General features: G+C 43.9%; 1 protein-coding gene across 39 annotated transcripts in view; it reads left to right on the top strand.

The window, feature by feature from the left end:
- The first annotated feature begins 789 nt into the window (after nt 1-789).
- Nucleotides 790-14,500, top strand: part of RIMS2 (regulating synaptic membrane exocytosis 2) — a 455,883-nt gene continuing 442,172 nt past the window's right edge. For 12 of the 39 annotated variants that reach the window (XM_062627211.1, XM_062627202.1, XM_062627203.1 and 9 more), the window contains exon 1: nt 790-1,326. In XM_062627211.1, coding sequence (XP_062483195.1) covers nt 1,157-1,326 — 170 coding nt within the window. In that variant the 5' untranslated portion in view covers nt 790-1,156. The remainder of the gene's footprint in view (nt 1,327-14,500) is intronic. The other 27 variants (XM_062627206.1, XM_062627234.1, XM_062627231.1 and 24 more) reach the window with 16 other exon arrangements.

Raw genomic sequence — 14,500 nt, 5'->3', positions numbered from 1 at the left:
GCCCTCCCGGCTCTTCGCCTTTCCTTGCCTCCTCCTCCCGGTGCCGGCGCTGCCCCCGACGGCTCCTTGTCTCTGGGGCTGCGCTCGGGGCCGGGCCCAACCGAGCGGCTACCCCCCCCTTCCCGCCTGGACCCCGAGCAGCCCCGGCGTCCGGAGCAGCGGCCGCGCAGGTTCTCCCCGCCCTCTGCCCCCCCGCGGCCGCCGGGCTCGGTCCTCCTAGCGCGTCGCCTCCGCCTTGGCTCCTCCTTGTCCTTCCTCGCGTGATTTTTATCGCGTCCATTTTTCGTGCGGGGGTAAATAAATAAATAAGCGCTGCCGCCGCCGCCCAACCCGCGCGGTGCCGCTAGGGGCGGCAGCCGGGCCCCGGCCCCGCTGAGGTGGGGGAGGCGGCGGGGCGATGCGGAGCCCCCTCCCGTGACTCCGGATCTCCGCCATGCCATGGGTTAGGCGGACTCCATCCCGCAGCCGAGAGGGCACCAGCCAAGCGAGGCGGCGGCAGGAAGCGGAGCGGCTCGGCGGAGGAGCGGCGGCGGGAGGCGGCGGCGGCGGCGGGAGGCGGGCACGGTGCTCCGCCGGCCCCTCCATGGACGGCAGCGAGGAACTATGAGCCGCGGCCGGCGGCCGGGACTGGCGCTCGCCCGCTGGGGCTTTTCCTGCTGCGCGCCCCGGGGCGCCGGGGCCCCGCTGTCACCCGGCCCCTGTCTGGCCCATCCCGGCAGCCTCTGCCCCCGTCCCCTGACCCCCCGCTGCTGGCTCCGTCCCCCTCCTTCCCCTCTGGGTGTTCGGAGTTAGGACAATCGCTCTCGCACCCAAACCACAGCGCTCCCGCAGGAATCCTGCCCTTTCCCCGCTCCCTCCACTCCCCGCCTCTGGCCCTTCCTCTCCCAGCGCTGCTCTCTCCCCCCCCGCTCCCCCAGCTCGCCCCCGGGGCCCCTCCGTCCCCGTCCTCCCGCTGCCCCCGGCGAGCCGGTGGCCGGGCGGGTGGCAGCGAGGTCGGGGCTGCTGGCCACCCCGCCCCTACCCGGAGGGGCCGTCATTAGGCTGCCGGTTGATTACAGGGTATTGATTTGTATGTGCTTCTCCCGGCGCCGGCGGCGGCCGCTCCCGCTGGAGTTAGGGCAGCGCTTTCCGTAGCGGCGGCGAGCTCCCTTCAAACATGTCGGCTCCCGCCGGGCCCCGGGGTGGCCCCGCTGCTCCCCAGCCTCCGCAGGCTCCTCAGCCCGAGATGCCGGACCTCAGCCACCTCACGGAGGAAGAGCGGAAGATCATTCTGGCCGTCATGGACCGCCAGAAGAAGGAAGAGGAGAAGGAGCAATCCGTGCTCAAGTAAGGGCGGGCGCATCCCTTTCTCGTCCTCCCGGCCCGTGGTCGCGGGCGCGGAGGTCTCTTCCCTGTCCTCGGGGGGCTACTCGTCCGGGGTGGGAGAGAGGAGCCGGGCAGCTGGGGGGCGGGCAGGGGTGCCCGTGCCTCGGCAGCTGCTCGGCGCCAGGCGAGTGTGGGGCACGGCGGGGCAGCGTCGGGGCCGGGAAGTCGGCGGGGCGCCGCGGCCCGGGCTCGCCGCCTTGCCTCAGCCGCGCGGCACGAGGCGGGCGGCGGCGTGGCGGCTCCGACTCCGCACGCCCCGGCGCTGGCGGGGGCAAGGCGCCCAACATGGCCGCACAGGTGCCGTTCTCACCCGGCGTGTGCCATCAGGAGGAAGGGGGGGTGGGTCGGGGCGGCGGTTGGCGCCGCCGGATGGGGGCGGATCGGCGGCATCGGGCCCCATCCCGGGGGCGCGGCGGGCTCGGGGCTGGTGGCGCCGGCCCTGCGGGGCACTGGTGCGGCCGCCCGGGGCAGAGAGAGACCGCCGGGGCCTTGGCGCCGGCCGTCTCGCTGGGGTGGGTTTGCCACAGCCGCCATCTTCCCCCGACAACGTGTCTGCCGCCCGCCCCCGCCCCGCTGCTCTTTCCAAGCGTGAGTTCCGGCGCCCGGGGAAGCGGGACTCCCTGCAGCCCGCCCTGCTCAGCCCCGGGAGCTGTCCGCGGCCCGGCTCCAGCCCCGGGAGCTGTCCGCGGCCCGGCTCCAGCCCCGGGAGCTGTCCGCGGCCCGGCTCCAGCCCCGGGAGCTGTCCGCGGCCCGGCTCCAGCCCCGGGAGCTGTCCGCGGCCCGGCTCCAGCCCCGGGAGCTGTCCGCGGCTCTGCAGCTCCTGCAGCCCAGTCCGTTGCTGGCCGGACACGGGTGGGGAAGGCATGAGCCCCCGGCCTCGCGGGGATCCGGCCCCGCCAAAGGTGCGGGGGTCCCGCTGTGGTGCGCGGCGCGGGCCGTGCCCTCCCCTCGGCTGCCGGGAGAGGGGAGCGGAGTAAACTCAAGGAAACTGTTCTCTCTTCATGGCACAGGAATCATGCGGACTTCTGGTGGCTTAAAAATAGGCAAAGCTACTGCTGTCGTGGCTATGATTTTTGTGAGTGTTGTGAAGTTGAAACACTAAGCTGTTTTTTATACCAAAATCAGTACTGTGGCTTGGTCTTGTTACCTGCAGCTGGCCCATCACACTCAGTACCTGGAAGCTGGCTTCTAGGCTTTAGCTGTTGGCTGTGGAAGTCTGTTTCCAAGATTCATGGCATTAGTGTTTGTGTCATAACAAAAACTTTAGCTATCGTTTGTGTGGCACCTACTAAACTGTGAGGCGATCTTCTCAAACTATTTCAGTGTCTGTTTAAAAAGGTTCTTTTATTGGGTGAACATTTTCAAGAATGTCAGAGTGGTGCGAGCACTGGAAATAAAGTGCCATATCTTGTTTTGTCACTGCCTCTTAGTCTTCAGCTGTAAAATTTGCTGCTATTGTGATACTTTTAAAGCATTTTAGACTCCTTTACAGTGCTAAATTGTGTGGCATATAAAAAAAAACCACCAATTTTTGTCTAAAATTTCTGCACCCCTAAAATCATTAACAAAGAAGGAAATGGAAAATTATTCAAGCTACAGTTTAGATATTTAGTAATAGCATTGCAGTTTTAAAGACCGCTCCCGGCAGCCTTTGTTGAAGACAGTACTACTTATGATCCAATACGAAGGACAATTTCAGTATGATACTAGGATCAGCTTGAACTGTTAAGCCTACAAATGGAAAATAAGCTGTTCTCAAGTAATAACAAGGTAAAACCAACTTAAGAAAGGAACCAGAACTGTTTTAATTTGAAGTCTTCAGAATCTTGGAAGCAGAGAATGGACAAAAGAAAGGTCTTCACAAATCTAAAGATAAACTTCATGTGAGATTTAATTTCTCATTATTTCTTGCTAAAGATGAGTATAAGCCACAAGGGAAATTGTGTGACATCAAATTTAAACACAATGGATAGCCTAAAACAGCTTACTCAGGAAAATGCTGTTGTCAGTGAGATTTGTATAGAGGGCCCATAGTATTTTACAGGATGCTGACAAGTGACCTGATGTCAGATGAATAACTTGACAGTTTAATTTTTCTTAAAGTGAAGTAGCTCCTTGAACTGTCAGGTACATGTTTATTTCTGAAAATATCTACAGATTTATTAAGCACAGCCCTCCACAAAGTCATCCCAGAGCTTGCACTGCATTTTTAGGTAGATATTACTGAATTTAATTCTCTTGACAGATGTTTTTCTTCTGTCAAGAGAAGAGAAAGCAGAAGAAAGAAAAACCCCCATATTTATGTGAATGAGCTACTGTTATTGCATAGAGATAAATATAGAGCTAAATCCTGCCGTCTTTGTTCAAGTGTAATTCTCCTCGAAGGCAAGCTCCTTTTGAAGTGGGAGGTATTTTTGTCTGACTAAGCAATAAAATTGTGTCATTTCATTCCATGGAGAATTATGGGAGGATAAAAAGGGAGGCTGAAAACAAGAGTTGACATTTAGAGATGTTATCACAAGAACTGTTCAAATGTTGTAGAAAGCAGCAAGCATGGTTTTCCTCTTTTTTTTTTTTTTTTGATAATTTATGGTGATTGAGTGTCAGTATGAATGGCTAGTTGCTGGGCTCTACTTCCTTTCTCCATTCTATTTCTGTTTTGTGCTTTTCAGATTCTTATGGTGTGCCCATCACTGTGGTATTTGAGCATCTTCCAAAAGTGCATTAAGTAGTGTGACTCACATCTGTAATGTGGACTATTTATTCTTCTCCTTTCACTCCCTGGGGTAAATATGTGTGGATTTAAAATAGATACATAACTTCTTCTCCTTATGCTTGTTTTACTCTTCCTGGGGAAAGGAAATGCAGATGGTATTGAGTTGTAATCTGTAGCAACTAATAGTGATCAGGTCAGCATGAATTCTTGCCAGGATTTGCTGGAACATGATGGCATGGAGAACAGAAGCTTTCCAGATTTGCTCTCTCCTTTGGCCTGGTTTGGTCTGTGAAATACGCCTGGCTGCAGTTGTGCACTGTATTCCTGTGGTGGAACTTCTGTATTCCTGTGGTGGAGCTTCTGCCTTAAAAAGAAGGATGGGCAGCAAACTCTGCTGCTTTGACTGTCTCTCTTCTGGAATTTTTGGGACCCTTGGAGTTCATTTTGAATGTCATGTACTAAGGTGGTGCCTTTTTGACAAGGTTACTGAATGTATATTTTGCATATGTGCTTTTTTACTTTTAATTTGTACTTTATTTCTATATGAAAGGACTAGCTTGAGAGGATACCCACAGAAAAAAGATTCTTAGAAGATGCTAGGATGCTGACATTATTTATAAAGACTTATGTTTAAGCCTGTGTGATATGCATATACACTTTTCTGTTTGTAGAATCATGAGTTTTGAGATCCTTTTCCTAGCTATCCTAAAGATAAAATGCTCTCCTTGTAAAGTCAGCTCTGGAGCTCTGAAAATACAGACATTTCATTTTCTCTTGGGTATGGATAGTTTGGCCCAGTAGAAGACAAATTTTCCCAAGAGGAATTTCGTTATGAAATCATCCATCATTTCACGAATTTGCAAAGCATCACGGGTTAACCATGAGGTCCTTAGGATTTCTTTGTATTTGTGTCCGCCTAAAATCAGCTGGCATTGTCATCTGTTTTATCCAGGGAGAGAAGACAGATGGAAACATGGTGGGCTAGCTACAGAATGGTGGCTCTCTGTTAGCCACTACTTTCAAGTCCAGAGTAAGCTTTAGGAAGGCTTGACTGACTGCGAACTTGCTTGTGCTTAGTTGCTGTGTTGGTGATTGTACAGCCATGGTAAAAATTGGGTAGCTACACTGACTGAAACAAAATCTCTGACAAGAAGCCCTCAAAGAAGCTAGACTGTGTGGGTTCTGAGTGTCACTGTGGGTGGGTGGGATGTGGGGCAGGGTGCTGGGCCTCAGGGAGAGAAAGTGATAGATTGATGGCTGTGAGTCACAGTAGTGTAAATATCTGCCTCACAAAGCTATTGTAGTGCTTTATAAACAATTATCCTACTTTATAAATAATCAACTCTGATTTTCACTGCTTTAAAAGCATTGTGTGTTTAAGATTTGGATTCCAGGGCTGAAGGGATGAAAACGATGTAGGTGGTGATTTTTGGATTTTGTTTTTTGAAAATAGAGGTAATGTATATGAGGATTTTGAAAGGGTATAGGGTAATGCAAAAAGATTTGCTTTTGGCTTGATGATAAACTAGTACTCCAGGCAGTGTTGTTTAAGTTAATGCTTCCATAACTTTACACTGTGTTTTGTCTGAATCTGGAGTGCTGATCAGAACACCCCATTGCTATACCACTCATCATTTTCCTCTTGTTTCTATGTATTATAAAATAAAATATGGTCAAGGTAACTTTAAAAGTAATAACACAGTGTAAAATAAGTGATAGTGGAAGTTATACAAAAATACATAGTTGAGGAAGATAGCTGTCCCATTTCATGCCCTGCCCTCTTTCATGCCCTTTTCTGTTCTTACCACCTTGTTCTCTACTCTCTTTAATGTTATAATTTCCTCTTTCTTTTGTTTTAACAATTTGTATTGCTTTTTGGTCCTCTCTCAAAATGGTCATTATTCCTTGCCCTTCTCTCTTACCACATGCTTAGACATCTTATATTGTAGGTAATACTTGTCATGATGTTGCGTTTGTACTATTTGTTCTTCAAGAAGACCCACTGTTTATAACTGTTCTCTAAATGATCTAGCATACTTTTGGGCAGTGTCTACAAATACTAGCAGGAGTACTTCCTCTTAGTGACTAAGCAGAATGTATCTGGAGATTATACAGACTGGCAGTTACACTAATTACTGATCTTGCTGATGTTTATGTTGAGTAAAATTTCAGAAGAGTGCAATAGTGCTGATGTTCCCACATTCAAGAAGTACAAGCAGAATGGGTTGCATGTGCAAAGGCCTGACATCATATGGGGCTGAAAAAAAAAAAGCTGATACAGGATATAGTTAACAAAGAACTCAAAAAATAGGTAGTTAACACTAGTCAGTATGTGCTTCTGAAATTTTGTCTAATCTCTTTTTGCAAATTAATTTTACATCTGAAAGACAAGAGTGTAAATCATAATTTAAGGTGCTGAGACTATATCCTAGAAAGCGGTGAATGGGTGAAATGCTGTGGTGTCTGGAGGTGAGGTTAGAGGACTGAATGGTCCACTCTGGATTTTGTCTGCACACATCTGTGTGCTGGGTAATGTTTAAATAACTGAGAATGTCAAATAATTGATTTTTCCATTGAAATAACAGCTTAATTAGGAGATATATTGCAAGTGCAAAAATACACAGAACTGATAGGTTACTACATAACTGATATAAAATATGTTTTTACCCTGCCAGTGAATGTTTAAAATACTTGCAGCATATTCAGAGTTCTGGAATAAGGAGAAAAAATGAATATAGTTGTTTGAAATGTAATCCAGTGGAATATGGGTTTATCCATGTATATGGATGTTCAGTTTTTATCTGTAAGGTAGATTTGACAGTCTTGGGAATTTATTTCAGCCGAATGCCCCCTCTCATGCCTCTGTTTTGCTGGATTCCTTAAAGTTTTACCATTTTACCACATTTGCAATCAGTCAGAAGGTTATGAATGTTTCTAGCACCCGTAGGCCTACCTTTTCCAGGAAGGATGCTTTTGTATTGCTGTCTTTCCTTTTTCTCCAACATCTTCTCCGAGGTCCTTTTTTGATAGGAACTTGGGGAGATAAAACTCAGAAGAACACAAGAAATGAGGAGTTGTGATCTCTTCTATACTTGTTTGACTGCAGCAGACATTACGCCTTAGAAATGAGCTTTGAGAGGGCAATGATTTTAAAGTTAAGATAGGTCATGTGGGCTGTCTTAATCATATGTCTTACTATACCATGGTTAATGGCTGCAAGTTATCACAGACAACCTAATCTCTTTAAAAATGGGCAAGAGTGAGTCTTCTTAATTTAGACTCATGAGGAGGAAGAATCTCTTTAAATACTAATTGTTTAGAAATGGCTTTCAAAACCAGTTGTCTTTCACAAATGCATTCGTGTTATAAATCTTAAATTCAAATCAAACCACAGTTATCAATGTTCACTGAGTTTAGATTTTGTCTCTTTTGCAGGGCTATGTGGTGTAATAGGAGGAACTGTTACATCCTTGAAGTATAACTATCTGTTGAGGGTATATTATAGTTTATGATTAAGAGCAGTTTACATCAAGTCTGGTAGTACTTTTGTAAACTCAGTAAACTCCAGCATCTTGTGTTTTGTTAAACTTCTGGTGATAAAACTAGCGAATCAGTGATTTGCTGAAAAGCTGATTCTGCATGATATATGTTGTGACTGTTTCCTCATGTTGTTTCTCCAAGGTGTTGTCTTGAAGCTGCGAAGGGATCTGTCAGGACTGAGATTATAAGAGTTAATGTAACAATACAAGATTGTACAGGGGAGTAGCATTTCAGTGCATTTCAGAAGATAATACATATAATTTTTGGGGAGTAAGAGTTCAAAGTAGTTTATACTGTTTTCTGTTTTCATTGAACATAGAAGACAGTCCTTTTATAGTCTTCAAATATCAGCTGTCATCACATTTCTCTGCCTAAGCATGTTTGCAGAGTGATCTTAGCTGCATTTTGATAAATTGAAATAAAATTCATGAATTTTGATAGGGGAGAAAATGGGGGTTATATTTCCCTTTTTCCAGTCATAGGGAACTTCACCTGACTGCCATGATTTTTCAAATATGATGGATATTGGTTTAGCAGCTTCATTCACCAGCTCCTTCAGGACCCGCAGATGGATTTCATCAGGTCCCATGGACTTGTGCACGTTCAGGTTCTTAAGATGGTCTCAGACCAGTTCCTCTCCTACAGTGGGCCCAAGGTCTTCATTCTCACAGTCCCTGGGTGTGCCTTCCAAGATTTGGGTGGTGTGGTGAGAGCCTTTGCCAGTGAAGACTGAGGCAAAGAAGTCAATCAGAACCTCATCCTTCTCCAAATCCATGGTAGCCAGTTCTCCTGAGAGCTTTCAGAGAGGGCCCACGTTGTCCCTAGTCTGTCTTTTATTTGCAATGTAATTACAGAATCCTTTCCTGTTATCTTTCACATGCCTAGCCAAGTTTAATTCTAACTGGGCCTCAGCTTTCCTAACCTGGTACCTAGCTTCCTGGACAACATCCCTGTACTTTTCCCAGGCCACTTGTCCTTGCTTCCACCTTTTATAAGCCTCTTTTTTCCTTTGAAGTTTCCTTACCAGCTCCTTATCCATCCATGGAAGTCTCCTGGCCCTCCTGATGCACTTCCTTCTAGTCGGGACACAACACTTGTGGGCTTGTAGCAGGTGATCCTTGAATATCAACCAACAATCTTGGGCCTCCCTGCCCTCTAGGACTATATCCCATAGACCTTACTAAGCAGGTTCCTGAAGAGGCCACAGTCTGCTCTCTTGAAGTCCAGGGCAGTGAGCTTGCTGCACGCTTTTCTCACTGTCCTGAGGATCTCAAATTCGACCATCTCATGATTGCTGTACCCAAGGCTGCCCTGGAGAGTCACATTTAAAACAAGCCCTTCCCTGTTTGTGAGCACGAGGTCAAGCATGGCACCTCTCCTTGTTGGCTCCTCTATTACTTGCAGAAGGAAGTTGTCTTCCACACAATCGATGAACCTCCTGGAGTGCTTGTGCTGGGCCGTACATATCTTTTATACTTTGTTCAAAAAGCCTTTGAAGAATGAGATCTAAAAGAAGACCTTGGAAAATAAGATCTTTCTAGCATGTGGAATTAAGCATACCTATCAACAAAAGTACATTGCAAAGAAAATTTTCAAATGCCATTCACCTAGAAGAATGGATATTTTAAGCCAGATAGAATCTCATAGCAGAAGCTACTCTGATTGCTAGATGAGAAGTTACAAACATAGGAGTTTTGTATTATAACCTTATATCAGCGTGACTTTCAGAGCCTAAGAAAACTTTATAAACTCAGTTTAAGTTTGTAATTTCTATTACTTACACACTCTTTTGCTATGTATCAATGGAAGCTAGAGACCTTTCAATATATGCTTTGAATACCTTATATGCTTTGAATTTTTTCTTTTCTGCCAGTTAGTGATTGCTCAAACAATGTTTATTTAGCTATTGTGCGTTTACAAGTTGCTGTGTCCCTTTTGATAGTAGTCTATTAAAAAACTACTATTGAATTGCTGTGAGTTCTGAATTCAGCACTTTCTTGCTTTAAAAGCCTTGATGAACAGGTATCTGCAGATGTTGTGTATAGATATCAAATATATTTTTGATGAATCAGGTCCTAAGACATTTTGAGAACATGGGTTTTGATTCAGCATTCTTCCATTAATTTGGATAGTGACTGCAATTATGATTTATTTCATTCTGTGTAACCAACTGCTACACAGTGACAGCTGAACAATGTATTATCTAACAGCTAGAAAAATAGTATCACTGTTACATTTAGGAGGCTAAGGATTATACTTTTATTGAACACGTGCTTTGTACTAAAGTTAAAATGTTTTGGGAAAGTCTTCCTTTTTTTCAAAGTACTTGTAACATTGCAGATATGACATATCACAGTAAGCAGTATGAACTATTTAAAAATAAGAAATTAATTTTAATTTATAAATGGAATGAACCTTCTTGTTCTGATTTTTAATAATTTATTGGCTTGGCTGCAAAGTTATGCATGTGGATGATTTGTGGATAGTCTGATTTGTGTATAAGTGGTAGATTTGTGAAGCTAAATTTAACTGAATGGCAGATACTTTTCAAGTGTTGATGTGACTTCCGTGATAATATATGTCACATCAGAAGACATTTCAAGTGAAGCAGTAATTTTAATTATTCTCTGAACTTTACCAAAAATGCTAGGGAAATTCAGAAGTTAGCATGTTGTAAAGGTAAGCTAAACCTCAATATGATTGAAAAAAAATAATTGTATTTTACATACTATCCATGTTTCTTTTTAAAAACTGTATCTTCCACATTTAAAAGTATGTATCAGAAAATTCAAATATATTGTTTCCAACCCGGTTTATGGTTTATCTGAAAAAGTGCTATAGAGGGTGCTGTGAAGGCACTGAGCCAAGAAAAGGTATTTTCAGGATAGAGTACAGAGAAAGTACTTAATGCTTGAAAGTGTTGAATTCTTACGTCTGCTTGATATCTGAACATGCAGGTGGCCAAAGATGAATGAAATTCAATGAAGTATATTTCAGCACTGATGTACATTTATGTCTTTTGAATTTCTTTAGGCATGGTTGGAAGATAAGTGTTTTTAGCTACTTGGAGTGTCTATGAGAACGTCTTCCGCAGAATTTACCAAGTGTTCTTGTCTAAAATTTGTTCTGAGTTATATATTTGAAAAGTATTTATAACACAGATATTCTCATGTATAAAAGAAGCTTTTATTTGGAGAAAGACAAAAAAGTATTTAGTTAGATTTTTAGCTATTGGTATGAATGGTAATATTTGTTCTGCACAAACAAGAGTGATAATAGTTGTATCATTAAGCCATGATCACACTGACACTTGTGCCCCAGCTTAACATCTCAGACCTAAGTAACTGTTTCTTAACTCAGTAAGATAAGTTATTTGCAAGTACGAAATTCATTAAGTCAGAGGGGCTTTTTATTTATTTAGTTTTTACCCATTTTGCATATAAAGAATATAAAATATTCTTCTCAAATTATGTGTACTCTTTTAATAAGAAAGGATTTCCTGAAAGTTTACTAGTAAAATTCAATAGTTCAGTCATTGACTAAATAAAGGCTCTGTTGTATATTTTTTCTATATTGTTATTATTGAAATAATTTAGTGATATACTCAGTTTTAGTCTTAGGTTAAATCATAAGAAAGAGAAGTTTAGAATTGGCAGCATTTTTTGTTACTTTTCATACCCATAAGGTTTTAACTTGTCAAGAGCTTAGGAGTGTTTTATTGTAGTAATCCATGAAAAATTTGTCTTTCAAAGGGACTACTGTTCCTAACACAAATAAGACTAAGCACTTCCTTAATAATGATGACCTATTTTAAAACGGCTTCTGCTTCCCTTTGGCTCTACTAGGTATTCAGTAAAGCTGGCCACAAGAAAGATTGTGGCTTTTGTTAAAAGAGGAAAATTGCCATTAAATATCTTCTATTTTGGATACAAGTAACTATTATTCAGTATTTATAAAAGTTACTGAATGGTATTATCGTGATGTGGAAGGCGATTTAGATGAGCTGTACTGTGAATTGCTATTGCTTAATATGTTTGGTCATCATTAGTGTCTCTTTTACAGATGGTTGGAACATCTGCATAATAGTTTTTTGTATTTACATTACTGAAACTTATTTTAGCCTTAGTTTCAGTTTAATATGTTTTTATTCAAATAATTTCTCTGTGTGTGATTGTTACTGAATTATTGCCCATCAACCTGATTATTCTTTGCCTTTTAATTCAAAATTAGGTTCATAATGCCATAATAAATGAAAACTTATGTAAGAGTTATATGGAAGCTTGTAACTCACTAGATTTGTAACTAAAAATTGTATCACTTCTTTTGCAGTATGGACTAAGTATTTGTACTGGGCTTACGTGTCCACGTGTTGGGGTGAGGCTGCAGGGGTGCCTTCTGTGAGAAGACACCACGAGCTGCCCTCGTATCAGACAGAGCTGGTTTCAGCCAGCTCCAAAATGGACCCACCGCTGGCCAAAGCTGATACCATCAGCAACACTGGTGGTGTCTCTGCAACAACATATTTAAGAGAAGATAAAAAATGCTGTGCAGCAGCTATGAGAAAGAGGAGTGAGAAAAATGTGGGGAAACAGTTCTCTAGATATCAAGGTCAGTGAAGAAGGAGAGGAGGAGGTGGTGCTCCAGGTGCTATAGCAGAGATTCCTTTGCAGCCTATGGTGCAGACCATGGTGAAGCAGGATGTGCCCCTGCAGCCCATGGAGATGGATGGTGGAGCAGATATCCATCTGCAGCCTGGACAGGACACTGCGCTGGAGGAGGGAGATACCTGAAGGAGGCTGTGACCATGTGGGCAGCCTGTGCTGGAGCAGGCTCCTGGCAGGACCTGTGGCTTGTGAGGGGATCCCTGCCAGAGCAGTCCAGCAGAAGAACTGCACCCTTTGGGAGGGACCCATGCTGGACTATTTCTTGAACAGCTGCCCATTGGATAGACCCATGTTGGAGCAGTTCGTTAAGGACTATATCCCATGGTGGAGCAGGGCAAAAGTGTGAGGAGGGAACAGCAGAGCTGAAGTGCTAAAGTCTGACCACAACACCCATTCGCTACTCACCTGTGCTGCTTGGGGGGCGGAAGTAGGAGATTCAGGAGTGTAACTGAGCATGGGAAGAAGGAAGGGGTCGGAGGAAGGTGTTTCTAGCTTTATTTTTATGTCCACTGTCCTATCTTGTTATTAATTGGCAATAATCTTCCCAAATTTTGAGTCTTTTTTGCCTGTAACTGGTAACTCATAGTAACTGGTGAGTGATTTCTTGTCCTTATCTCAACCCATCCTTTCTCAGCCTTTTCCATCTTGTTTTCTGCCCTGTGCTGCTGAGGAAGGAGAATGACAGAGAGGTTTGGTGGGTGTCTGACAGCCAGCCAAGGTCAATCCACCACAGTATTTTGCAAATATATTTACAAAGGCTAACTCAAGCCTAGCGATGCCACTTTTCCTGGGTTCCCTGTGGAATCTACACAGCAAGAAAGGCTTCTCCAGGAGGCAGCTCTGAGGGGCTAAATTCAGCTCCAGAACTCCAGGCAGTTCTCTGCTGTCAGTGCAATGTAGGCAGCCCTACTGCCAGCCCAGCTGGTCCTTCCTGACTCCATGACACCATCGTGGCTCTGGTGGAAGTGTCTGCTGAACTGTCTAGTGACTTCAGGGAAGTTAACGTATTTTCCCCTTCATTTTGGCAGGGCATTTTTTTAAGGTACAAAAAGGAACTAATCTAGTTTACTGTAAAGTTCTGCAAGCTGCTGAGCTGGCAGCGCTGAGGGGCTGGGAGAGATTAGGTACAGTGCTTCTGGAGTTTCTGGGAGCAATGAACTTATTCCACCATTTTTTTCCACAGTCTGCAATGACTGGTTATGTTGCAGTCATTGAGAAAAGCAGCAGTCAACACATAGGAAATGATTTCTGGTTTTGAAGGTGCTGTTTGAGGTTTATGAGTCAATGCAGCCAGAATTAATGTTTGGAGGTTTTCTCATGAAGAAAACAAAGGAAATGCTCATAATTTTTTTCTGTTGAATAACTGGAGTTGGAAGACCATTACTGGTGTTAGTTCAGATAGAACAAGGTTTTGTGTATCTGTATCAAATATCGTATGTGTGGTTTTTATTTCTTGGACACACTTAATCTGATTTTCTGATATAATGGAATAAGTTTGTTCATCTCATAGGTTGTGGAAAGAAAGGAGAGAGGAAATACTTTGGATGAAGCTGGCTAAGTGAGTGGGCTCTAGAAGGCTCTAGCTGTGTTTTTGATTTTCCAGTGTGATCTGGGACATAAATAATGAAAGATGTGTAGCGAAAGTCCTAGTTTTAATTGCTGCACACCTAAGCTCTTATATTTGTACAGGTGACCAGACACTCTTTTTATTGTATAAAACAATGGGAGAACGACTTTTCCCCTAGTATGTCAGTTTTTGTATCGAGATGAGATCTTGAATTGTTCAAATTATGTGGTGGCTTTGGCTCTGTTTACAATTTACTAGAAATGTAGGTTACATGGATATTTTAAAAAAGAGGACATATAAATAAGGTTGTTGTAATTTAATCTGTTATTAAAACATCATTTTAAATAATGAATCCTGTAGATAACAACAACTGTGATTGAATTTCAGTATGCTAGGGTCATGAATACATGAATTACTGAAAGTCTGTAGGATTACAAAGAGAAGCAGAAAGTGTGAATTTAGCTACTGTCTGTGCCATTACATCAGGAAAAAATAGACCTTGCAATAAAGCATTTAATTTTTTTCTAATTGTAATAAAAACAATTGTTTCTGGTAAGTTACTGACTTGCAGACTACTTGTGCATCTGATATGCAGCCTCATTGACTTAATTTTTTTTTTTTTTTTGGAAAAAAGAGTGTTTGAGAAAT

The sequence above is a fragment of the Pezoporus occidentalis genome, unplaced genomic scaffold, assembly GCF_034315485.1.
Source record: "Pezoporus occidentalis ecotype Australia unplaced genomic scaffold, CSIRO_AGI_Poc_V1 ctg3, whole genome shotgun sequence".
NCBI lineage: Eukaryota > Metazoa > Chordata > Aves > Psittaciformes > Psittacidae > Pezoporus > Pezoporus occidentalis.
This window is presented reverse-complemented; position numbering and strand designations above follow the sequence as displayed.